Source organism: Coffea eugenioides, chromosome 2 (genome assembly GCF_003713205.1).
Source record: "Coffea eugenioides isolate CCC68of chromosome 2, Ceug_1.0, whole genome shotgun sequence".
Taxonomy (NCBI): domain Eukaryota; kingdom Viridiplantae; phylum Streptophyta; class Magnoliopsida; order Gentianales; family Rubiaceae; genus Coffea; species Coffea eugenioides.
Window position 1 is genome coordinate 21,906,019 of NC_040036.1, and position 26,639 is coordinate 21,932,657.

General features: G+C 37.4%; 2 protein-coding genes across 2 annotated transcripts; one reads left to right on the forward strand and one right to left on the reverse strand.

Annotated features, from left to right (window-relative positions):
• LOC113761303 (transcription initiation factor TFIID subunit 1) lies at positions 1-22,836 on the forward strand. The gene is made up of 22 exons (XM_027304236.1): positions 1-325; positions 419-488; positions 2,281-2,387; positions 4,534-4,596; positions 4,693-4,738; positions 5,447-5,704; positions 8,345-8,439; positions 8,851-9,019; positions 9,175-10,282; positions 10,653-10,855; positions 10,963-11,200; positions 12,267-12,603; positions 13,787-13,996; positions 14,715-14,807; positions 16,151-16,357; positions 16,580-16,783; positions 17,427-17,913; positions 18,658-18,854; positions 19,798-19,917; positions 20,192-20,248; positions 20,334-21,341; positions 22,221-22,836. The coding sequence occupies exons 2-22, from the start codon at positions 434-436 to the stop codon at positions 22,578-22,580; spliced, it is 5,622 nt and encodes a 1,873-aa protein (XP_027160037.1). The 5' UTR covers positions 1-325; positions 419-433; the 3' UTR covers positions 22,581-22,836.
• Positions 22,837-23,536: 700 nt separating this feature from the next.
• LOC113759244 lies at positions 23,537-24,754 on the reverse strand. The gene has a single exon (XM_027301812.1). The coding sequence runs from the start codon at positions 24,752-24,754 to the stop codon at positions 23,537-23,539; it is 1,218 nt and encodes a 405-aa protein (XP_027157613.1).
• Positions 24,755-26,639: the final 1,885 nt, after the last annotated feature.

Here is a 26,639-nt window from a genome sequence, read left to right on the forward strand (position 1 = left end):
TTTATTTATTTATTTTCCCCGATACTTTACACTCCGAACTTCCAAGCTTATATATATCCCAAAAAAGGGGGAAAAAAAACCCATACAAAGAAATCTGTATTCACATAATCCAAGATCCTATTCCACAAGAACCCACCAAGTCTCAATCTTTGCACATGCCTTTTATTCTGTATTCAGTTCTTTCTACGGTGGGGGACTCCAAGAATTTTAGTTGGTTGAAGGGAGTTTAATTTCGAGCTCTGATCCTCCATTGAAGACCTTTTTGTCAGCTGTGACAGCACTTATATGATATATCTGCTTGGTGCTTCTGCTCCTTTATTTCTAGGTAGGTTGAGTTGGGATGATAAAGCGTTGCTATGATTGGGGCTGATTTTTTCCCCCCTTCCTGAATGTAAAGTCTGTATCTTTTGGAATGCAGATTAACGAATTCGAGATGGTATATGAGGCTGGTGGCACATCCCATGACGGCCCTGATGACCGTGATGATGGTAATTATAGTACCTCTTTTTCTCTTATGTCTTTTTTTTTTCTAGAAAAAAATTCTTATTTATATGTGCAGTATTCTGTCTTTTCTTCTTTTTTTTTTTTTGGTTTTTGGTATTAGAATGTTGAGTGTAATTTGAGCTGTTTGTCAATTGGGGAATAATGTCCTCTTTGTATAAGTAAGAGGTATTTAGGACTGCAACATAGATTTTTGAAAATGAAACAGATAGAAAGAAAACAGGATTGGAGATTGGAAGTGCTGACTAGGAAAATGTAAAGTTAGGATATTGAGAAGGAAAACTAAGATGGAATTGAGTAGGTTTTAGCTTTGCGAAGGTGCCCGGATGATGCTCAGTGAGGATGAGTTGATTGGGTAGCAGAAGTCAAGGTGAAGAAGAGGTGGACCAAAAGAACATGTCTTTTGGGTAACTAAATATGACATGATAAACTTTTACTGTATATGAACACGCCCCTAAATAGAGTAGATTGGAAGAGGAGATTGATGTCGAGGACTCCAAGTAGTTATTTTGACATATAAATATCCTTATATTGAAAAGATAAAAAGTTGAAGGAATCTACTGGGGAAAATTCTGAAACTGATAAATTAACTTTGATTACAGTTAATGAATTGCTTCACAAGGATGTAACTTTTTCATGATTCTGGCCGTCTTTGTTTAATTGGATGTGTAAGTTTCCTGCAAGACATGCATTTTGGAGGAGATTCAAAAGTTTAATACTTTAATTTCCAAAATTGTGTGACCTATATTGTTTTGTTGCTGATGATGAGATTTAAACTTTTTGCTCTTGGCCATACACTGGAAAAAATTTTATATTTGCTGTCCTCAACTTAAAGTTCATGACAATAGGAGTCCTGCTTTCTTAATTCTTTAATTTTTTTGACTAATTGATCTTTGAGGAAGGGAAGATTAATATAGTTAGGAAAAGTGAGTTTTTCGTCAATGAAAAGCATATTCTTTGATGGAAATGAATAAATGTAAATTAAGAAGCAAGGTGTACATTCTGCTTTGCTGCGGAATGCAATACTGCTTATTTAGTATGGTTTGGGTTTGGTTGTGTTGATGTTATTTGTGATGCAAAGCAAATTCTTGATATGAATGAGATGGAAAACAAGTATTATTTTGTAATGAAGTTTTTATGTCTAAAATGATGACAAAATGGCTGAAATTGATGAATCCCATGGGTTTGATAGTAGGGAGGCCTACAGGAAGAATTGTCATTGTTGGCTGATAATTCATGACAATTGAGGTGTTTCTTCGTGTTTAATGAATTGTTGTCATACTGGGGCTTCATAAAGAGGTAGAGGCTCAATATGGGTTTAAATGAAGCCTCATCAAGATGAAGAGTAACAATGAATGATTTGTCTTGGAATATTTGACAGTTACGGGTATGCAAGCTTACCTAGACTTGAGTCAACCATGTATTTGCTTTGAGTTGGTTTTCCTGTACTAAGAGGTGTGGCAATCTAGGGCCAGAGGTAGTTCTCCATCCCAATAATATTTGGTAGGTCTTGGTCTTTCGACAATTACAGCATTGTATGTTAGAAACCTCTACAAAACAATTGATATTCCTTGCGGGGAATATGAAGCATTACGGATAGATAATGATGGTGACTATCTTGAGTGAACTCAACACGGGCTTTGTTTTTCATCTGTGAATTAAATTTTGATGTAAGGGCAATGGATATAGCACAGATAACACTTGCATAAACTGATGTTTCTTATAGTTGTCCTATTTGTAAGATTTTCTAGCTCAATGAGCCAAATACTGGTTTGGCAGATGATGAGGACGAATTTGAGGATGGTGGTGGGGGCAACCATCTTTTGGGTTTCATGTTTGGAAATGTTGACAACTCCGGTGATCTTGATGTTGACTACCTTGATGAGGTAATTTACTTAAGTCATCTGTTCTGTATATTCATTTATGTTCTGTTTTCCAATTTTCTTTTGTAGTAGACCTTTACTGAGTCTCTTTCTATCAGGAATGTACTTGTGTTTGAACAAACAACTTCTTTGTCTAATTTACATATAGTAATATATGTAATTATAATGAAATTTGCTACAAACTGTGGATACTTTACCTTCGAGGTGATTTTCTGGAATCTATATTAATGCATTGTGCATTAAAGGGGAAACTCAGACATCTTGCTGCAGCATAAATCTAATATTTTTTTAGTTTCGTGCAAATCAACTTCTCTACTTGAGCTCTTGGTGTTTTATAAGTTGTGAAGTTCCCTCTAGCTTTATGTCTTGCTAGTTGCTATTCATAGTGAGTATTGGAAGCTTCACTTCTTTTCTGTATTTTCTTCTGGGCATTGTGATGCATTAGTCCATTGGGTATTCCAGTTGTCAGGAAAAGGCATTGGCATGGACTAATCTGGCACTAATATGCTCTGTGACTAAGTTGTGGTAATAACTGCTTGGGGAAGTAACTTGAACAACTCAGAGTTACAGTTCTGGCTTGCTGTAGAAACAATCATTTATTAAAACATCAATTCAGAGCTATGCTAAGGGTAGAGGCATGCTGAACCTAAACAATTTTCTCTGGAATTTACTGGTTGAAATTGGTCCCTTTCGAGTGAATGTCATGTCATGGGTTCAACTTAGCTTGTTGTTGTGCATTAGAAATAGCAATGTTTTAGTTCATCCATATTGGTTCAATTTAAACAAAATTTTGCTTTCTGGGAAAGTTTGAGTCCATGTTTTAGTTTCTGGAGAATTAATAAGCGATTCGGGTCCCTTGTACTTTATACTTTGTTGGTGATATTCTTTTTTTCTTCTTATTTATAGAAGATTTTTGCTTCAGGAATTTCCATCTATAACTTTTTTATGAAGCATGTTCTTCAGACTTTGTATCTCTTGCAATATAAAATTGTCAGTTGTGCTTATGTGAATATCTGACTCATGTGTTATCGTTACATTTCCTTGGATCTGATATGGTGGCTTCATGTACATGGTTGCTATCCATGTATCTTGAGTTCCTGTTTTCTAACTGAAATCTTTTTTCAATGATCTCCAAAACCAACCAAAGCTTTTTTCCTCTCTCCTTCCTGTCGGAATATAAATGGAATAAGTTTAAACATACTAAACTTTTTTATGTGATACAGTGTAAGAGGAATAAAATCTTGATGATCACCCCCCCCCAACACACACACACACACACACACACACAAAGCCTGAGATCTACTTGGTCTACGGAACTATTTATCTTTCAAGTCATTCCTTTTTTGTCTGCACTCTTTAGTACTGTAAAGATCATTTACACCCTTGAGGTTTCGAAAAGTGGCACGAACACCCTTTTAATTTCTGAAACTATTATCTAGAAGCCCCTCTGTTACTATTGTGGTAGTTTTCTATAGTTAATTTATTGAAATGACCCCCTTGTAGCTACATTCTTTTGTTTCCAAAATCACTCTTTGCTTACTTAACTGTATCACAAAAATGAAGACAACTGTTGGAGCCTGTATCAATTAATAGGATCAAACAAGTCTAGACATGAATATAATTCACAACATTTTTTATAAGTATAATTTTATTAATATTAAAAGATTATTTCCGCTTTTCAGAAAAGAAAAGAGGGTATCCTGATTCGCATTGAAGTACTTTTCATTCAAGCAGACAACAGAATGTGAAAAATAGCAAAAATAAAAGACAATTGATCAAATTAAAGTCCTTGTATGAGAACACATCTCACGCTAATTGAGAGGTTTTTCGGTCAAGATGAAGTTACCATAAGCATGCCTAAAGATACCATTCTAAGAGGAGGATGAGAGCAATTTTCTGATCACATGAGTGAAGTGCTTTGTGAAATTCAAATTATTGTAAATGTAAAGCTCATACGGGTACCAGGTAGTTTAATTTTGGATTTTGTAAAACCTGGGTGTATAAAAAATGATCAGGTCATGTAAATATACTTGAACATATGCCTGGTGTAAGTCAATCTTGACCTTTCTTCTTTTTAAATTTTTTTTTTTTAAACTTCTTTCTGTGTTGGTATTCACTTACAGTGACTTCAAGGATACTGACTTTTCAGGAGGCAAAGGAGCATCTTGGAGCTCTGGCAGACAAGCTTGGTCCATCCCTGACAGATATAGATGTATGTTGAGGCTCTTACTTTGAAGTGAGAAAACCTATGTTATATAATGCACATCTATCTGATGATGCCATTTTTTCCCTTTTCCCTGAATACCAGTTGTCAGTGAAAACACCACAAACACCTTCTGATGCTGCTGAACAAGGTGATTTTCTGCCCCAGGAAATACTGGTTAATGAATTTTGGTACTCCTGCAATGTTTGTCCATTTAATTTATCAGGGAACAGAGCTAGTAATTCTAATTCATAAGGTCACTGGTGGCAATATATGAAGTTAGAACCAACCCCTGTTCTCCCCACCCCCACCACCACCCCCCCAACCAAAAAAAAAAGAGAAATTGAAAAGGGAAAAGTCAAAAATCTTTTCAACTCCAATTGTCAATTTTAGTCCAAAATTATGTCTCAGATCTACCAAAAGCAGAAGAAAGAGGTTGACCAATTAACTGCAAAATCCTCATCCCCTTAAGTTCTTGGGGTTTGTCTTTCACTTTTGATTTCCAGAGTATCTAAAGCTTGTCATCATCATTTTTTAATTTAATTTTTTGTCTCATGCATTTTCTGCTTTGTTGTGGATCAGGTGTTTTTCCATAAGGTTTTTCTTCTGTATTAATTCAAGGATTTTATAAAAGTAAAATTTCATTTGGTAGATATATGTATGATAGCTTCCAAGCTGAAATGCACTTGGGTTATAATAATATTCTTGTAATCTGCTGCATGTATCTTAGATAACTATTTCATAACTCCATTGGTAGCCAATTTGGGTTTGATTACTGTGGTGAGCACAATATTTCATTTCTGAGTGTGATGGATTCTGATTAGTGCTTTTTCCTGTTCTTCTTGTTTGCGAGAACTAGACTATGATAAAAAGGCAGAAGATGCTGTTGATTATGAAGATATTGAGGAGCAATATGAAGGGCCGGAGGTCCAAGCAGCTACAGAAGAGGATTTTTTGTTGCCAAGAAAGGACTATTTTTCTAAAGAAATATCAATGAGTACTTTGGGGAATATCAATTCTGTCTTTGATGATGAAAATTATGACGAGGATGATGAATCAGAAAAGAAGGACGAGGTGGCCGAAAGCAATATTGAAGTGAAATCCATACTTTCAGCAGGTTTAATTATGAATCATTGTCAATCTATCAATTTTTGAGTGTTGCATTTAAAGGATTTGGATATGCCTTTATGCTGTCTTTTAGTTATTTATAGTTTAGATTGTCTTTTTTCTTGATGTCGGAATGTGAATATTAGAGTCTAATTTGTCCCAGGTTTTGTTTCGGGGGCTTAGAAACTAAATGCTTAGCTGTTTCTCTTTATTCATCTACGAAGGCCCTGCATGTAGTCTTTTTTGAGTATGTAGTTGGTGGATTAATGGCTAAAAAAGGAACTTTAAGTTTGCTAATAAAGTTGCCAGGTATGGGTTTAGTGCTCAGTAGTATGTCTTCCTTCAGTGGTAGAAGCACAAGAAGTTGTTGTGAGTGGATATAGATATTTGATTCTTGTACTGTAGTAGTGTTGATGACTCCCTCTTGGCCGAGTGCTTTTCAGCTTTTTGAACTCTCTGGTTATGAGGTAATCATGTACTTTCCTATTGTATTACTTCCGCAGCACCCTTGTGTTGCTTAAGGTACCAATACCCATAAATTGGCATTTCATTTCAGCTTTTCAGTTCTTGAGCCAAAAACTTAAAAAAAAAAAAACTAGTGTCATGATGGAGCATCACCTGGTTGAAGACAATGTGCTGTATATAGAAAGTTAATGTCCGGAGGACGGATGGGTGTATGCAGTGTGATATTCTTTGGGGGTGTGGATAGTGCAGGCACATATGTTAATATGTGCCTAGAAATGGAGTCTATTTAAAATTCGTCAATCTTAACAAGAGTTTTTGGTCAGCTTCTGTTCATTAATGCCATGTTGATGATACAACTCCTTTCATGCTATAGACTTAAGTCTAGAAGCTTTCTAGTGTTAGGAACAAGCTAGTATTGAAGTTGGTAGTTAATTTAAATTTTCCTATAGTAAGCCGCAACAATAGTGTTTGATTAGTAATCTATGCATATTTTCTGCTACATTCTTGACACGTCTCTGTAATTTGGTTTGTCCAGTTTTCTGCATTAATACTTTTCTGAAATTTTAATGTCAAATGTTTTCTTTCTTAGAGTGTCATGGAAGTCCTTTTTCTGGAAATTTGTGCCTGTGACTTTTAGTGCTAGAGTGTTTTAAGTGCTAAAGTACGTTGCCTAGAAATTAGAAGGGTTGCAGAGTTTAGATAGTTGTTTGGTGGTCAAAATTGTAGCCAAGAAGAGTGTTTTAGAAAGTAGGAAGGGAGAGAACTAAGGGAGAAGGGAAGAAGAGATCATTCGACTCACCTGAGACTGAGGAAGGTACTCATTTGAAAATTTTGTTATTCAGGGCATGCCAAATTAAGAGGCCTACACCAGTATTTACAGTAAAATGGTCTACCAACTAGTCAGCCTTATTTTATCAACTGGTGGCCAAGGCGGTCCCCTAGAGCTGTTGCTATGTGGCTGACCAATGGATCCACCCATGAGGAACCAATAGACTTCCACCCCTGGCTGACTCTTGAACATTCACCTACGGATGCTTCTTAGACTGAAACAAAGATAACTTTTGCAACATTTCCTTCTTTTGTAGAACTTCCTAAATCTGTTCTTGTTGCCATTATTATTGAACTTGGGTGTAGATATCATGTTTTAGCTATTTCTCTATCTCTGGGTCCCCTGTTGTTGATGTATCTTTGCCTATTCAGTGGCTTTTGAATCCTTAAGCTGCTTCATTGGAGAGGAAACTCACTGTGATTTAATCTTTTTCCATGGTTAGTCTGTTAACCTGAACAGTATCATGAGTACAAGTGCGTTCCACAGAGAGAGAGGGAGAGAGGGGACCTGAGTACTATCATGTTTACAAGGGTATTACACGAAGAGAGAAACAGGTGTGTGTGTGTGTGTGTGTGTGTGTATATAGAGAGAGAGAGAGAGAGAGAGAGAGAGTAAAGCTACAGGAAAATTGTCAGATATGGTGTTGAATTCTGCTTAAAATCATTTAGCTCATCAACAATCAGCCCGGAAAAAACAGGCTACTGCCACCTTATATTAATTTCCTTATTTGTTGGTAATAGTTTATGTGGTGGATGAATATTAGCAGGATGCAATGGGAGTTGATGACTAAGACCTTGAATAAACCAAGAGTAGTCATACCTTTGAAGTAGTATGCACCATGGATTTCTTATATTAGCATTGATATACCATATATTTGGTCAGCCATGATATTTTTATATTAAGAGCAGAAGATGTTATCATAAAGCTATGTGGCTTTTCCCTTTCATTTAAATTTCATAGCAGTTCTGCAGTTGTTTAATCTGTGTCAATGTTGCACTTACTGAAGGGTAAACATGGAGTAAAGTCTTAAGAAAACAGACTCGACTCTTAAGCGCAGATTAATTTTTTTGTACGCACAGGTGTCATTTTGAGTTTTTCTTTTCAGTTTTAATCTTCATGTGCGTCTGAATCAGGTAATTGAGAGTCCTAATCGTAGATCATATGGGGTTGGGATTGCTGTATAAATAGCATGTATGGATCTATTATCCTGGGTTCTTACCTTTAGCACTAATTTATATTCTCTTTTCAAGTCTGATGGTTCTAATGAGGAGTTTTTTTGGAAAGATATAGTGCCTAACTATGAAATGGTTTACCCATAGTATATGTTTTATGATCGTCTTAACCTCCTTTCTCAAGGGGAAAAGATTGATGAAGATGCTTCATCTGGGGATGCATTTGAAGATGCGCTTGAATCTGAATTCTTGACCGCTGATATTGTAGATTCTGAGGAGGTTTGTATTATATGCCCCAACTTGTTCCCAATAGAGTTTTTTCTTTTTCTTTTTTTTTTGAAAAACCTCTTGTATTTAAATTTGATAGGAACACAAACTCTTGACATGTTCTTTAGTGCTAAAACTGTCTTTTACACCTTGTTCTCCTGTGAGGATAATTAGTATGACATTTTCTTTTTATTTAAAGCTTTGTGAGCTGATGGTATTGGTAGAATTGTTAGAATTAACATACGTCTTTTGCCAATAAAGAATCAGAAGTCATGATTGGTTTTGACCTTAGTGGTGTTAGTTGCTTTCAGATTTCTAAGCTTATTGTTGTCAGTCTGTTTAATTTTTTCTAAGACTTTACTGTTAATTATCTTTTTATTAGTATGCCATATTCCTCATTCTTAGTTGATACTAATTTATCAGGAGGTGCCAGTGGGCTTAGAGGAGCCATCTGGGGGCAACGATTCAACTCTGCTGCCTATTCTTTGTGTTGAAGATGGATTGGTGATTCTACGTTTTTCAGAAATTTTTGGCCTTTATGAGCCTTTAAAGAAGTCTGACAAAAGGGAGCGCAAATATCCTGTTCCTAGAGGTATATATTTTCTGTACCTGAATGTTTCGAGTATATTGCTGCTAATAAATTTTATGGCAGTAATATATTAATCACTTGCGCTTATTCACCTTATGCATCTCTTTATGGACTTCCAGTTTAGCCATTGGTCCTTTCCTCATGTTGAATGTTTTCAGATAAATTCAAGACTATGGATACTCCAGAAAATGTTGAAGAAGATGAGGAAACATTCTTGAAGGGATCCGGCTTAGATGTGTCTGGTACGAGACAAGCCCAAGTGGCTCAACACAATGTTTTAACATTTATGGACGATGATTTAGGATCGGGGAAGTTTGGTGTTATCCAGGAAGATGGTAAAATTGATGCAGAAGTTGACCAGTGTAGAAAAGATTCTTGTCAGAGTTCTGAACCATTTAAAGAAGATTTGCCAGTGATGCTTCCTCCAGAGTGGAACTCACCTATTTGTCCAAAGTTTTACCCTCTTGATCAACTAAACTGGGAGGATAGGATAATTTGGGATAATTCTCCCGCACAGAGTTCCTGTATTGAAGAGAGTTGTGAGATGTCTGGACCTGATTCTGACGTACTGGGTGATAAGAATTTCGAGGCCGATACTCACCCTCTGGTGTCAGATCTTGAAAGAGAACGTTGTGAACATGAACATCCTTTTCGTCATGGTTTTTCCATATCACCAGAGCCCTTTGGTTCAGGAAGTCTTTCTGAACCTTCAAAACTGCCTTACTGTGAAAGAATGTATCATCCTCAACTTTTAAGGTTAGAGTCTCGATTTGATCAAGATGATCCAAATAATACTGACCTTGGACATGAAGGAGGCTCTGAAAAAGTTCTAGGTAATGGTGTCATAAGCCGTTTTAATAGGCTCATGTTAGAGAACGGAGATCTGCAGGAAGGATCTTGGTTGGACAATATAATTTGGGATTCAAATCAGCCCATTTCAAAGCCGAAGCTGATATTAGATTTCCGAGATGAACAAATGCTTTTTGAAATTCAAGATAATAAGGACAGTAAGCATCTTAGGCTTCATGCTGGTGCTATGATTATAACCCGTTCAGTCAAGCCTAGTACTGGTGACTCTGTCGAGCTACATAGTCATGGAGGTCTTTCAGGAGGTAGGTTTAACATCTCAAATGACAAATTTTACTCAAATAGGAAATCTTCCCAGCAGGTGAAATCACATATGAAGAAGCGTACAGCTCATGGTCTCAAAGTTCTGCATTCAATTCCAACACTTAAGCTGCAGACGATGAAAGTTAAGCTAAGCAAGTAAGGGTTGAGTGCCATATTCTTTTTGTAGTTCTTTTACCATAGATGGTCTGTTTTACTTTGTTTAACATGTGTAAATTTTTATGCTTGAGGCTTGGCTGTTTATTCAGCAAGTTGATCGTCTTATTAAGTTCCAATCTTGACCCTTTGTCAGTTTTCTTACTTGTCTACTTTTCCTGTTCTAATCTTCTTTTGAACTTATTGTCTTAGTTCATGTTGTTTTTTTGGTTAAAATGTCATCTCTTATCCAGTATGTGAGGTTATTTTTGTCTTCTACTTGCATAGGATGCTCTGTTTCCTATTCGTATTAGGGCTTTGAGTGCGTGTTAGTCTGCTACTGCTTATTGTGAATTTTTTGATGTACCTTCAGTAAAGATATTGCTAATTTCCATCGACCAAAAGCTTTATGGTATCCTCATGATAATGAGGTGGCACTGAAAGAACAAGAGAAGCTGTCTACGCAAGGACCTATGAAGGTCATATTAAAGAGTTTGGGAGGCAAAGGATGTAAACTTCATGTGGATGGCGAGGAGACCATCTCTTCAGTTAAAGCTAAAGCTTCAAAGAAGCTAGGTCTCACTTTTATTATGCTTCTGGTGTTACTAAATTTCGTTGTTAAATTCTAGTTGTTCTTCGTTTGCTATAGAATATGGAAATATTGTTTTATCTCTTGCTTGTAGATTTTAAATTGTCTGAGCCAGTTAAAGTGGTTTATTCTGGAAAGGAGCTAGAAGACCACAAGACTCTTGCTGCACAAAATGTGCGACCAAACTCCTTGTTGCACCTTGTTCGTACAAAAATCCATTTACTACCCAGGGCACAAAAAATCCCTGGTGAGAACAAGTCTTTGCGTCCTCCTGGGGCATTTAAGAAGAAGTCCGATCTTTCAGTAAAGGATGGTCATGTCTTTCTGATGGAGTAAGTCTTAAAAGTTCTTGCTTATCATCTATACACCAGTCCCTTATGAATACAAAAGATAGTCCAACAATCTCAGTCAAGATTAATTCTATTCCATGTAATTAGATCAGCTTGTGATTTGTTAGATGTGAAGATCTGGGTCACAATAAAGTATTGTTTATTGGAACTGTGGGGCAGAATACGTCTTCACCTTGACTGTAATTTTGTTTCACGTTTACAATAGTGAAAAGTATATCTGAGGTGCTGAATCAATGATTATGTTGCTGTTTGCGTTATATTAAATGTTGCCACCTCCTTGTCTAACATTCTGTTAGTAAACACTATAAGACTTTGTAGAGTAATTGTGATGGTTTGTTTTTTTATGGTTTAAGCATATAAAATTGTCATGGAGGAGGAAGAACTAGTAATGCAGGTATTGGTGCCATGTCTTGGTTGTTTCAGAGTTAATACATCGTTTTCCCAAGGTTCTTATATGAAGATGGTTAAGTATGTTATTCACGTGATTCTTCTATTGGAACTTAAGAATAAGTTTCATAACATGTAAATGTAGCACACCAAATTGGAAATGTGGAGTTTTTGAACTCTAAACATGTTCTGCCACATGCATTGCTATTAAGCATTCATTGTGAAGAACTTAAGAGTGAAGGAAAGATTGAAAGATTGAGCATTCATTTTTCTGTCCTTATTTGATGGGTTCATCTTTGAAACAAATTTATTGCTTGGAGCCCTCCAGAGGTCTATTTCTCGTGCTTGTGCTGATGGGATGTGTTTAAGTCGCAAAATGGAGACTTGTCAAACCCTTACATAGGGATCCTTGACAGGGAGAGGGTTTACTATTTCTATTAAATATAGGCTTGTCATTGTGAAATGGTTTACTATTTTATCTTTCTTTTTTTTGGTCTGAGCATGGAGAGAAGTTGGGGTGGGGGTGTTCTTTAACAGTTGTAAAATTTGGCTCTGCTGAAACCTCTAGAGTACGTGTCTTGCAATAAATGTTTGACATGTCATAAAATTCTGTAAATAATTGCATCTCTCTGATGTTCTTTCTTTGGTGTGTTACTGGCAGATACTGTGAAGAAAGACCTTTACTCCTGGGAAATGTGGGAATGGGTGCAAGACTGTGCACTTACTACCAAAAGTCTGCCCCTGGTGATCAAACAGGGAACTTAATGCGAAATGGGAATAACGGATTGGGGAGTGTTTTAATCCTAGATCCTGCTGATAAATCCCCTTTTCTTGGGGACATAAAACCTGGTTGCAGTCAATCATCTCTCGAAACCAATATGTATCGAGCACCTATATATCAGCATAAGGTGTCATCAGCTGATTTTCTATTGGTCCGAACTGCAAAAGGAAAACTTTCAATAAGACGAATTGACAGGATTGATGTTGTTGGACAACAGGTTAAAAGATTTTCTTTATCTTTTATTTTTCTTTAAATATCTCGGAAAGGTTACATTTCAACCAAATCTATTGTGTTACCTTGGATTTGTTGCTTGATGACAGGCATAGGTACATGCTCGTGCGAAAATTGTTTGATCTGCTTGTCTCTGTATACATGGAATATCTCTCTCTCTCTCACACACGCGCACACACACACAGAGTTGCCTTTCATGTTCCCTCTTCCTCCACTACATATTTAAATTTTTGTTTGCATGTTAGAATAACTATTCTTGCACATGGTTGACGAGAGGTTTGAAGGCTGGTCTCACCCATTTTGAGAGAGGAGTACAGAAGAAACTCCTGTTATTCTTTCTGCTACGAAAATTGGTTGTTTGTAGCTAATGAATACTTAAAAGATGTGAAAATTCTGTATATGGCTCTGAATGATATAAATTTATTGATTCAAAAGAATCAGAGGATAGAAAACTGCAACTTCAAGGTCAATGCTAATCATTAAATTCCTGCATAGTACTTGCATAGATAGAGCAAGTTGGGTTTGAATGAAGGGAAGAGTGGGGAAAGGAATGTATATGGTCTAGTGGCAAAGAAATGAAAGTAGTAGCATAAGTATAGTTGTGGAAAAAGAAAAGAAAAAAGAAAAAGAAAGTGCATGATAAAGGATTTTTTCTGCCTTTATCAGTTTTGTTTTTCTCTTCAGGTGTCTTAAAGTTCTACAGATTTTGTTTTCTGGAGAACAAATTCTTTGGAGCTTAATTAGTCACACACTTCATATCATTTCTCTGTGCAGTACTTGATTTAGAAGTTGCTTAGGTGGTCTTACTTGTCTTGCTTTTGATTTCAGCATCTTTGTCTTCAGCTGCAGCTTTCTGATGGCTTTCGTAATGGTTAAATGAGTTGAAGGAAAAACCAGAAATTTTCTTTTATTGACTTTGGGGTTGTTTTCTGTAGCTTTTGTGATCTGGAGAAGTATTCATTGCATCTATATTCATTTTGTTATTGTAATCTGACTATCTTATTATTAAAGCTTGATATATGTCTGAGGGAACAATACAGCTAGAAGTGAAGTTAAGTTTGGGAATAACCTCTGTTGTGCACATTTTGAATTCTATTTCTTGTTTCACCTAAAAAATCATAGCAAAACTTCAATTCTTAATTTTATCTTGTTTCATGTCAACTATGTAGGAGCCTCACATCGAGGTAATGTCCCCTGGATCAAAAAGTGTTCAAACATACATTATGAACAGGTTGATGGTGTATATGTACCGTGAGTTTTCTGCTGCTGAGAAGCGTGGGTTACGGCCTTCTATACGCGCTGATGAGTTGTCTGCACAGTTTCCCAGCCTATCAGAAGCATTTCTTCGGAAAAGGCTAAAACATTGTGCTGATTTGCAGGTATTATACCTTTGAATCTAGTTTACGGAACTAATCGAATTATTTGGTTACCAATCCGACAACCTCAACGTCAATCCCACTCCCCCGACTCTGCTCATTAAAGAAGAGTGAAAATAGAAAAAAGAAGTTAAAAGAGACGTTCAGGTTTATAAATTCAAGGAAACAAGGGAATAGCGTACCGGTTTTTGAGGATTATAGGTTTTAAACTGGTGTCCTTTTGTTGACAAAGGGAAAGAACTTGATTGTAAGAATGAAGTAACTTAACTAAGTCATTTGCTTTGGACTGTTAGTGATTAAAAGACTCAGCTTCTATGATATTAATCTCTAGCAATACTCTCTGTATTACTTACTTTTTGAAAGTTGTGAATTGTACATCTATCCCATGTATGGTCTATTGTGTAGGTTATGTGATAGCTAACTGATTCAGAATTCGAACTTCTTCATTCATTAGTAACAAGTACCAATTGAATTAGGCATCATTAGGCCTAGAAATTTGTTGACAGCATCTTCTCTATCATGGGTATATTTATCCTCTTTTAATAGAAAAAATATGACCTTTCTATAATGAGAATTTTTTGGTAAATATATTGCTAAGTGCGTTACTGCATGGAGAAGCTCACACTGACGCTGCTATATGTCATTGAATTATTTTCTTTTCTTCTTAATCTTTTGTGGTCGTGTATGTGCAAATAGTTAACCTCAATTTGCAATCTACCAGAGAGGATCAAATGGACAGCTTCTTTGGGCTATGAGGCGCAATTTCCGCATTCCTTTGGAGGAGGAACTAAGGAGGATGGTGACACCAGAGAATGTAAGCTCTTAGTTAACAAATTTTATCCATATTCCTCTTCCTTTATACATGTAGGATACAACATACGATCTGCATGTATGTATTGAGCATGTGATCAAGAGTGTTTTGTCACAGATATTTTTGAGTTTTCGGATCAATGGTTTGCCCCAGTTGAGTGTGATGGGTGGATCATATGTTTGTTTTGAGCTTTATATTTTTAAATTGATGGTATTTTGTCTGAAAACATCGTGAAGTTCAACGTCCATTTAAGAGTGGGACATGTTGAAGTTTGGGATGTTTTAGCGCTTCTCCTGGAAGGCTATCCATCACATCTGCTGATGTATTGACTGAAAAGCTGTATAAACATGATTTTCTAAAATTTGATTTAATCGTATTTGCCTGAAGCAATATATTGTTTATTGAGTTTGTTTTTCCTCCTTTACCTGTACTGGTGTTATTAGAGTCACTCTTGAACATGAAGTAAATTGAGCTTTGCTAGATTCCAATATTTATCTGCTAGGATAGAATTTACAATTACTTTTGACTTTTATTTACTTATTTGTAACATTCGGATAGCCAGCTCAACTGATGTTTGGGGCATCCTCTTTTGGCTTTTGAATGTGTGCCTTGATGCGGTTGGTCTGGAAATAGGCTTCTAATGCTGCTTGTGATTTTTACGAAAATAGTTGGAGGCGAGCATGAAAAGTCACCCCCTTGACATTCTGCAATGACCAGAGTCGAGAAATTAAGTTTGTATTTAACTTGTTTTCAGCCAGTCAAGTGTCCATTTCATAGAACTTGAGTGGGTATTGTAGTAAAAAGCATCTAAGACTATTGAGAATTTTGCTACAATCTGGTTTCCACTTGCTGGTCATCGGATTATAAGAGCAGTTGCTAATGAACAATCTCCCTTCTCTCTACTTTAAGGATGTCCCTGTTCTTCTTTCACTCTAATTTCAAAGGTAAATATTATATGGTTTTGTCCAAGCTAGCATGCTGTGATTCGACTTAAAACCACTGCAAGACAGAATGGATATATCCGTCTTCTTTCATTTCTCCAGATGGTAACTTCTTGTGGTGCATGAAATAGAAAAGCTGGATGGAAATGGGTTTTCTTCATATGTTGGAGGAATTCATTTACCTTCACCAAAATGACTGCTTGTTGGAAGCAAACCTAATCAATTTCAACAAATGATAATATTATTGAACAGGGGTGCTTATAGAAGACCAAAATAGGGGAAAATTCTGTTTTCCGCTAATAGGCTGCATCAATTCTTTTTTTCGTAGTTAACCTTCTACCTTCCTCTTTGTTCCTAATTCTTTGTCCTTAAACAATTGCATCCTTTTCACTTGTCTGAGAATAGGTTTGTGCCTATGAAAGCATGCAAGCTGGCTTGTACAGGCTCAAGCGGTTGGGAATTACTAGGTTAACTTCACCAACAGGCCTGTCGTCTGCAATGAATCAGCTTCCAGATGAAGCTATTGCGTTAGCTGCTGCATCTCATATTGAAAGGGAGCTGCAAATAACACCATGGAACTTGAGTAGCAACTTTGTTGCCTGCACAAATCAGGTAATGATATCCATACGTCATGTACTTTTTCTAAAGATGCTATCTTTTACAATATGACAGATGTACAAGTGACCTTATAAATTATGTATGGTATCCATTGGGAGGATTCCAGTTCTTGTTGCTATGAAATATGACCCAAAAGTTGTTTTCAATGACCTTTTTAGGTACTTAATCTCGGCACTATGACTTCACTGAATTTTCCCATGTCTGCTGTTGATGCAGGACAGGGAAAATATTGAACGTTTGGAAATTACAGGTGTTGGTGATCCATCTGGACGTGGGCTAGGTTTCAGTTTTGTTCGTAATACTCCTAAGGCACCTGTATCAAATACAATGGTGAAGAAAAAGGCAGTTGTTGGTAAAGGTTCAACAGTAACCGGTACCGATGCCGATCTACGCAGATTGAGCATGGAAGCTGCACGAGAGGTGTGTTGATTTTTCGCCAAGAATGATCTTTGCTGATAACCAATGAGTGAACTAACTATGAAATGTTCTCATTATTTATGCACCTCAAATCTACAAGAAATTAAAAATTTTCTCAATTTCTTACTGATTTGAAAACGAAGCGTGTCTGTGGTGAATTGGTTGAGCACTGAAAAGAGACATTTCTAGCTACTTGTACAAGGCTGAATTTGATTCTGATTAGTTTCTTTGATATTAAAAACTTAACTTAATCAACATTTTCTTGTTTGGTTAGCCATTTGATTTGATCAAAAGTACATAGAGACATTGTTAAACTTAAGTTGGACTTTTTCTTTAAATGTTCAAGGAAACAAACATGGAAAAGGTGAAATTTCCTAATTCTCCTTTGTTCATATTGTTCTCATACTATTGGACTACCATAAAGATGTGCTTGTGCCGGGCATTGCATGGTATTTGACTCTTTTATATTTCTGACATAAAACCAGCATACACATTGATTTAAAAAAAAAAAAAACTCATAAATGCAATCCTAGAACCATAAGTCTTGCATGTAATACTGACACATTGCATGTTTTTGTCTTCTGTCCCTAAACAAAGGGTTATTTATTTTGATGTACATGAGATGATGTTGGCATGCATATTGTAGGTTCTCCTCAAATTCAATGTACCAGAGGAGCAAATAGCTAAGCAGACTAGGTGGCATCGAATTGCTATGATTCGCAAGCTTTCAAGTGAGCAAGCTGCATCAGGGGTCAAGGTAGATCCAACAACAATCAGCAAGTATGCTCGTGGCCAAAGAATGTCGTTTATGCAGCTGCAGCAGCAGACGAGGGAAAAATGTCAGGAAATATGGGATCGACAAGTTCAAAGTCTTTCTGCTGTTGAGGGTGAAGAAAACGAAAGTGACTCTGAAGCCAACAGTGACCTAGATTCCTTTGCTGGGGATTTGGAAAATCTTCTGGATGCAGAAGAGTGTGAAGATGGTGAAGATGGTAATAATGTTTCCAAGAATGATATCATTGATGGGGTTAAGGGGATTAAGATGAGAAGGCGACCTTTCCAAGCACAGGCAGAGGAGGAAATTGAAGATGAGGCTGCTGAAGCAGCTGAGTTGTGCAGAATGCTTATGGATGGTATGTAATAATCACTTTTACTGTTTCTAGTTATCATTCTTCTTGCAGCTTAATAGCTGCTGGTCATATAAAATACAGATGTAAGATTTTAGACAGCTCTTCAGTACGATTATTTACTCAAAGTGGTGGTGAGTTTATATGGAATGCCTCGATGACCAAATACATTCAGTACAATAAGGATATAAATGGTTTCATCTTGTCGTTGTCCTTTAATTTCTGAGTCAGTTTTGCAGGGTCCCTCTCTGTGTGTGGTTCTGGATGTGCTGAGTGATGTTTATACTCTGTATTGGATAGATCAATGTTTTTGCTTCATTCTAGGACCTTGATCAACAGGTTAATGCAGGGAAGAATATGATGCTTCTGGTTTGTTGGTGGTCTTATATTATTCCTAGAATTAATCAACCCAACTAAAAGAAGTTAATAGAAGAATAAACCCAGAGAAATATTTGTACCTTGTGAGTTGTCCAATCCCTTGACAAGCAAATTGTAACATGAATTGATGACTTGTCGAACAGTTGTGATATCTGGACATGTTTCTGTCCTCTGATAGACACAAAGCAGGAATCACTTTAGTTGGTCCAAGTTACTCAACAATTTCATGTGGTTGTAGTTTTAAGTTGTCTTCTGGAGTTTCTAAAGTAAAAAGAAAATGTGCATCAAATGAGAAGTTACAAGTCTTTTTCACTGATGTAAATATTGAACCACAAACTTTCCCATTTCTGATTGATAAAGTTGATTCTGCAGATGATGAAGCTGATAGAAAGAAGAAGAAAAAAGTTAAAGTTGGAGGGGACCAAGTTCGGTTGGGTTCAGTCTCGCAATTGAAGCTTGGTGTTGAGAATGTTGAGCGAATACAGAAAACGAACAATGTTATCAAGAGAAACATACAACTAGATGGACAACCTCTAGCAAAGGAGAATGCCACTAGAGATCGTAAAGAGGTTCAGTTTCTTTGTATTGTTCATTTATTTTTTGAAGTTTTTGTGTGTCCTTCCAATTTGATCCAAATGTTTGGTATTCTTTGGGACAACCAGACAAATTTGAGGGTCTTCCTACATACCACATATCATGCACCTACAACAACTTCCAACTTACCTCTCATAACTCATGAATACTGGCTGTGAAAATGGCTATATGCTTAAGTATCCTAGCTACATGTTTGATACAAGTCACCAAACTGGTAGCTAGCCTCCCTTGACATCAGACCTCTGTTTAGTCTAACTGCTTGCGTCCAGAATCAAAACTTGCTCTATAGCCTTGTAGCTTCACCAGAAGTCTTCTTCTATTTTTGGCCTCCAAGACTTCTTGAACTCATGTCTTATTGGCTGAATATTTTCCTGGAGTCTCTTTTAAGCTAAACACTTGCAATCATTTCCACCACAAGTAACATACTTGTTCTAATTCAGAGATACACAGTTAATGTGGCTTATGTTATCGCTTTTCCTTTTCTGGAAAGCAGAAACATGGGCTGTGGGAAATAACGATGGTGATTGAGTGCTCTCTTGTTTTTGTTGGCTTTAACCCACCGGGCCAGGCATTCATTAGAATGAGGAGATAGTCAGTGACATTGACTGGTGGAGGTTGCAGGATGCATGGTGTTCTGTATGATGATGTGTCAGAAAGTTGACAGTAGAGCAGTCAGCTTTCTAGGACAATTTCCGTGATTTTGCTTTGTGGCTCAATTTGTGTATTCTTTGGTTGCTTAAGCAGACAAACTTTCTTAGGCTTTTATTCGTCATATCATCAAGATGATGTGATTAAGTTTTACCATGGAATGAATGGATCTTGAAGTCACACAAATTATACTGACAGTAATTGCAAATGTGTCCCCAAATTCAAGTCAAGAAAATCAGCAATTTTACTTTTGCCTTGGTTTGGATGCAGGACGAGAATATTTCAGCTAAAAAGAACTTATCCGGGAAACTTAAAGCAAAGAAGAAGAATGACATGGAACAGATGGAGCTTCTAAAAAAGAAAGTTAAAATATTGGGTGATGGAATTAAGGTATCTCTCTTTGTTACTGGATGTCCCTGTCTTGTTGCTGTGTGATGGGAACAATTCTGTGTTTCATTCATTTTATACTATGCTGGTAGTCAAATTCCATTTGAGCTGATTGTTATTGAAATATACATACATATATAAGTACTTATATGAGTTTCATTCCCTCCTAACCCCGTGTGCATAATATTACAAGACTAGCAAGCTTGTTTGAGTCTCCATTGTCTCTAAGATTTGAGTGACATGCTACCAACGTAGAAATTTTTCTGTTTGCCACCAGATTGTCAAGGAAAAGAAATCAGCAAGAGAGAGTTTTGTCTGTGGGGCTTGTGGCCAGGTTTGTGCTGATACATGAATCTTGTTACTTTGCTTACAGTTCTGGATCTTAAGAGATTTTCCCCCCTTTTTATTCCATGTATCAGCTTGGTCATATGAGGACTAATAAAAATTGCCCCAAATATGGTGAAGATGTTGAAACACGTGCTGAAAACAACGAGCCGGAGAAGAACTTAGGGAAAGTTGGTATTCTGGATCAGGCAGATCAACCCCAGCAGAAAACTTCTACAAAGAAGCTCATACAGAAAAGTGCAACCAAAATTGCTGTGGTTGAAGCCCACGAGGATGACAAGTCTAGTACAAAGGCAAAAATTCTGAAGGTCAAATGTGGCACAACTGACAAACCCCCCGATAAGCTCACTCCTGCCACATCACAGAATTCTGACAAACCTGTAACTTCAGATGCTGAAACAGTACATAAATCTGCTGTCAAAGTAAACAAAATTATTTTTTCAAACAAAACTAAACCGGATGATATGCTGGTTGAGTCTCAAAAGCCTTCCATTGTTATAAGGCCACCAGCAGAGTCTGATAGAGACCAGCCTCGCAAGAAAATCATAATCAAACGGCCAAAGGAGGTTATAAATGTGGATGACGTAAGTCAGGAAGGAAGTAGTGGAATTGAGTACCGGAAAACAAAAAAAATTGTTGAATTGACAAGTGTTGATAAGCATAGGGTGCGAGAAAGCAAATATTTCACTGACCAAGCAGCAAGCAAGAAGAACAGAGAGGAGAAGAGATGGTTGGAAGCGGAGGAGAAGAGGAGGTTTGCTATCAGACAAAAAGAAGAAAGAGCCCGAAGGTATTTGGAGGAACAGAAAAGGGCGATGGAAGAGCGGGATAGATTTTCCGAGATAAGACGATATGAAGAAACCATCCGCAGGGAGAGAGAAGAAGAAGAACGTGAAAAGGCAAAAAAGAAGAAGAAAAAGAAGAAAAGACCTGAAATTAGAGATGATTACCTGGATGATTTTCCTCCCAGAAGAAATGACAGGAGGATACCAGACAGAACAGCAAAGAGGAAACCAGGACCTGATACCGGAAGATACAGTGCTGGCTATGGCCCAGCAACAAAGCGCAGACGAGGAGGAGAGGTAAGTTTTTCCATGATGTTAAATAACCTTTCCTCACATTGGGGAATATTTTGTTTTTTGTATGATTATAGATGTTGAAATCTGCTTCATCCATAGGACTCTCACCCTCACCCCTCCTCCCCCCACCCTGTGAAAACCTGAGCAATGATTTGGAGCTTGCTACCATCATTCAATGGATGTGTGTGTTGAGGTGTTAGTATGGTTGTTTTTATTCTGGGGTTATTTTGTTAGGCTTTAATTCATTCCTAAGAGTGCAATGGTGTAAGCTTGTGCCTATGAGTTTTGATTCTTATAGTAGGAGTAAGGCTAGGGAACTGCGCAAAAGGTCTCGTTACATGTTTACAGAGTGGTTGGAATGGGCTGAGAAATTCCAAGATCAAGTCTTGTGTAATTTTACTTTTCTCTGACTTTGGTTGAAGAGCTAAAAGGACTGTTTATCTTAACTTAAATTTGTTGGGCAATTTTCTTTTGATGTTTCTTGTTTGGGAGGGGAGGGGCGGAAGGAGGTTCTTTGGTGTGGGTAATTGCTTTGCTTTGAAAACAATATTTTGCTAGTCATCTGACATTTCTGTCAAAAAATGCCATTTTTTGTTTAGATGCTTGCCAATCACACAATCTCAAACAAATGCACAAGAGTGATGTGATCTTGTTGTAGGCTTGTACTCCATCTTTGTAATTCTTTAATTCTACATTGTTATTATTTTGACTGGATTGGCATGATAGCTGTTAAGTTTACTGGGGATGCTTTGCATTATCTTTAATCTTGCTTGGACTGGAATCTAGTAAAGCAGCAAATCTATCTGCTCATGTTGGTGTTTTTCTTTAATCTTGGTTGAAAATGTAGATTTGCATGTAAAGCTCATCTTGATTTTATTTCAGGTTGGCTTGTCAAACATCCTGGAAAGCATTGTGGAGACTCTCAAGGAGAAGCAAGAGATTTCCTATCTTTTTTTAAAGCCAGTTTCCAAGAAGGATGCTCCTGACTACCTTGATATCATAAACCGACCGATGGATCTGTCCACAATCCGTGAAAAGGTGAGGAGGATGGAGTATAAAAGAAGCGAAGAATTTAGGCATGACATATGGCAAATCACCTTCAATGCCCATGCGTACAATGATAGACGCAACCCAGGTATTCCTCCAATGGCTGATCAGCTTCTGGAGCTTTGTGACTATTTATTAGATTTGAATGATGCTGACTTAAGGGAAGCTGAAGCTGGTATTGAACATGGAGATTGATAGGGAATTTTTTTGATGTGCCTCTTCATTCCAGTTAATTTAGAGAATCCCTTAGTGAGAGCCTTTTTTTTTTTTTCTCGCTTCTCTCCTTTCTTGGGGTTCCTAGCACCTGGGGGATGGAAAAACGTCCCCAATCTGTAGAATCTGTCTGTATATTCTGAGTTTTCTGTGACATATACGCCCTGTGACTCTTGTCTATTTATACAAGAGAAAAGGAAATAGAGAATATAATACTTAGAGCTCCTTATTTTTGTTCTCTCTTGGTGGGTTCTTCTTTGATTTTTCTCGATACTTTTCTTGATGGCAGATGTTTATTGCAGTTATTATTCTATGAGAAAATTGAGCTGTTGTTTATAGGTCTTCGCTTTTCTAACACCAAAAAAGTCGATAATGAAACTTGCAACACCACTGCTGCATATTTATACATCTCTTCTTTCTTTTTCTTTTTTTTTTCTGTCAAAAAGAAACTGTTCAACTGTGGATGCAGTTGTGGTGCATTGCAGGGAATGGTGGTTGTGGCTTGGTAGTAATTATTGATAGTCCTTATTCTTTTATTTTTTTTCATATTAGTGTTATCATGTATTTGCAATCTCAGGCTCGCTCTAAAAAAATAAGTATGTAAACTCCAGGTCTAATGCGGTTGATTTGCCAAAAAATGAAGAAAACCCACAGCCAGGGCTTCTGGCAGTAAACGCAAAATAGGCACGGGGAAATGATTCTTTGCTGTAATGGAAAATTCGGAATATTCTTAGTACCAGCATCTTTGATTAATCTGGCAAAGCAGACAATACGCTTTACATATATCAAATTCCTTAAAACACAATTGGCACAGAATCAGAGACAGAAAATCAAGCGGCCAATAAGATTTTAGGCCACTTTCCCTGCCAATTCAATCCATGAAATTCCAGAAACAAGGTACAACATAATCAGACATCCAAAAGGTCGCTAGATTGCAATCAATTCCACCATTGATGCACAGCAACCCCTTGATCTCTCAAGCTTCCGTACAAAGCTAAACACTGCCAATAGGCCCTCTTGCTTTCATTTTCTTCTTCCACTCCATCATCTTGAAAGTGGTTCTTGCACTCTAAGAACAACTCATCCACCAAGCAGATTGTCTTCTCCTCCATCATCTCATCAACAACCTGTGCTTCTGCCTTCATTACAACGAAGTCTTCTTGCCTCGCATTATTCTTCAGCCAACCTGATATCCCTGCAGCAGGATTCACCATGCTTCTTGATGACAATTTTTCTGCAGTAATCTCTAGATTGTACGTCTCAAAGTGTTGGTTTTCGGTTGGATAGTTGTTGTGAAACCAACCTTCAAAACCACTTTTGTCATCTGAAATCAAGATCCTTCGTCTATAACTTGCCAGGGAGTGGGAGTCCCCTAACAGATGAGGAAGGAATTTGATTTTCCTCATTTCATCTCTCGAGGACTTCAACAATGTCCTTCTGGGAGGCTCGAGCAAAGCATCCTCTAAGCCTTTCAATGCCATTTTCCTGGCGTCTTGTGCGATCCCACAAGGGATCGACCTTTTGGCTGAATTAGTCAAGCCATCTTTACTGCTAATTTTCCTCATTGCAACCATGGTATTCTCAAACCGTCGCAGATACACAATCCTATAATTTGATTGTCGTTGCATCAATCTTGAAGGATCATTGCTCAACTTTGTGATCACAATGCCGCCATTCTTCAGAACGCGGTCGACGGAATCAGCATTCTTGAAGCTGAAGCTGAAAACGAAATCAAAAGTTTCATTCGGAATGGAGTCCTCCAAGTTGGTTTCAGAGGCCACAATATTATCACTGTCACTCACGAAGTCCAAATCTTTCATCAAATCATCAAGGCTAGAACCCACGATGAGGCCTTTCTGACCCCTCTTGATCAGGCCTTCGTCGGCCAAATCACGAAAAAGAACAGGCAATATTTTGAAATTAGCCAGATCAGAGTTCACCTTAGAAGCATTGGAAGAGCTTCTTAAAACAGAGCCAATTGAAGGCAATGTGAGCAAAATGATTGCCAAAAACAACGACCTGGATACAATCTGCAAAACCTGCGAATCAGGCAGCTTAATTACCAAAAGGGTATGGGAATTCAATCCCATCCCACCACCATTCGGCTCCTTCGCCTTGATTCCGGCGCTGGTTCTATACCCTTGAGCCAATTCCATGTTTTCACAACAAAAAAGAATGATTTTTGATCTTCGTGCAACTTTTTTCAACTACTAATCCTCCAATGCACCTTCACCAAAAAAGCAGCGAGCAAAGATGCAGACTTTTGAGCAATAATAAAGCCCAAAATCAAGAAATCTTAATTATAATTAATCAGGAAAAAAACCAAAGCCAACGGGGATGGAAAAAGGGATTTAGCGGGTGCAAAATCTGGCAGCGGTGTGGTTTCCACCCACAAGGGCCACACGGGTGCTTCGAGCTCTACACCAAAGAAGCAGCAGCTCCCTGATTCTTGCAATCTCCATACTTTTTTTCATTTTCCTCTCTCTCTCTCTCTCTCTCTCTCTCTCTCTGTCGCTGATATTCTGCTGTCCCCTCTCTCTGAATATTTAAAATGGGCAATACAAACGTTGTTTTCTACATCTTATGATGGATTTTGTAACCGACGACAACCTATAAACTCAACCACCACCATGCCCAGAGAGAGAGAGGGGAAAGGGACAAAATCAGAGAAAAGGGCAGCGAGAAATGGAGGAGGAGATGATAGAGGAATATATAGGTCGGGAGCGGAAATGTGTAATTTCCAATCCGGAGTTTAAGCATTAAATACAGTAGTGATGCGAACATCTTTGTGTTTGTTCACATGCGTGTAGGGACCGTGGGGAAGTAGGTTGTGGTGGTCGATAATTATGGGAATAAATTAAGAGGCTTCTCAGCTGGAATTTTGATATAGTTTAGTTTAAAAACCAGCAATTTCTACCCAAATAAGAAATGAATTCCTTGTGGAATTTGTTTGGTTTAAATGGTGGAAATCGAAGCTGGTGAGGAGAGGAAAGAGGGAGGAGGAGATTGGAGCGTTCGTTTTATTGTGTGGCATGAATTAACTTCGCATCCTAATAAATTATGACTTCCCAATTTTTCTCATGCTCTGTGCAAGTTCTTGTGGTTGACGCACGCGGGTGGATCAGAGGCCTTGCTGTACGATGCGATCAGATTCTCAAAGATTTTCTCCTATTTAAGTAAGTGACCTGTATCATATCTTACATATATAAAGCACGAATAGCTTGTGAACAGTACCGATGGACCGGTTATGCCGTGATTTGTGTGAGCTTGAGGGGCGTTTTGGTCTTTTGCTGATGGGTGGCGTGGTTTTGTTGGAAATTCACTCCTGTCCGCGTGGGCAAATGGTCCGGTTACTCCGTAATTTTCATGAACTCTGGGGGTGTTTGTTGGTTGGATGATTTTTCGGTGGCTTGGGGAAACGTGGGTGCAGTTAGCCTCATTGGAATCGGTGGACGTTCTTTGCTTTGCCTTCTCTCTCTCTTCCTTGCTCTCTTCTAATTACCACTTTCACTCCTGCTCTTCTGTCCGCGTAGGCCTCTTGGATGGGAACATTTTGGCGGTCAGTAATTTCCTCTCATTTTGTTCTTGGTTCTGTTCATTCTGTTTTTGGTAAAAGGATAAACTTTCTTTAAAAAAAAATGCAATTTAAGAAATAGATTATAATTTTTAAACTGTTACAGTATGTCCAATTTTTTTTCTTTTGAGAATGAAAAAAATGATTCAATAAATACAAATTATCAAAACCAAAATCATCAAAATCTCCAAAAAAAAAAAAAAGCTACTGAATATACAAAAATTATTAATTCAATTTTACATTGGTTTGAAAATATTTTTAAATATGTTTGAATGCTCATTCAAGTCTAGCAAACAAAAGAAAATGACAAACCCATTTTATAATTGTCTTTCTTTATTTCTTTCTTCTAAAAGATTGTTAAATGTGAAGTACTAGCAAATAGAAAGTGTCAAAAAAATGGAAATTGTCAAATTGCTTGTCTTAGAGAAGTAACGTGACTAATAAGCAAGGCTACACATTACATGTAT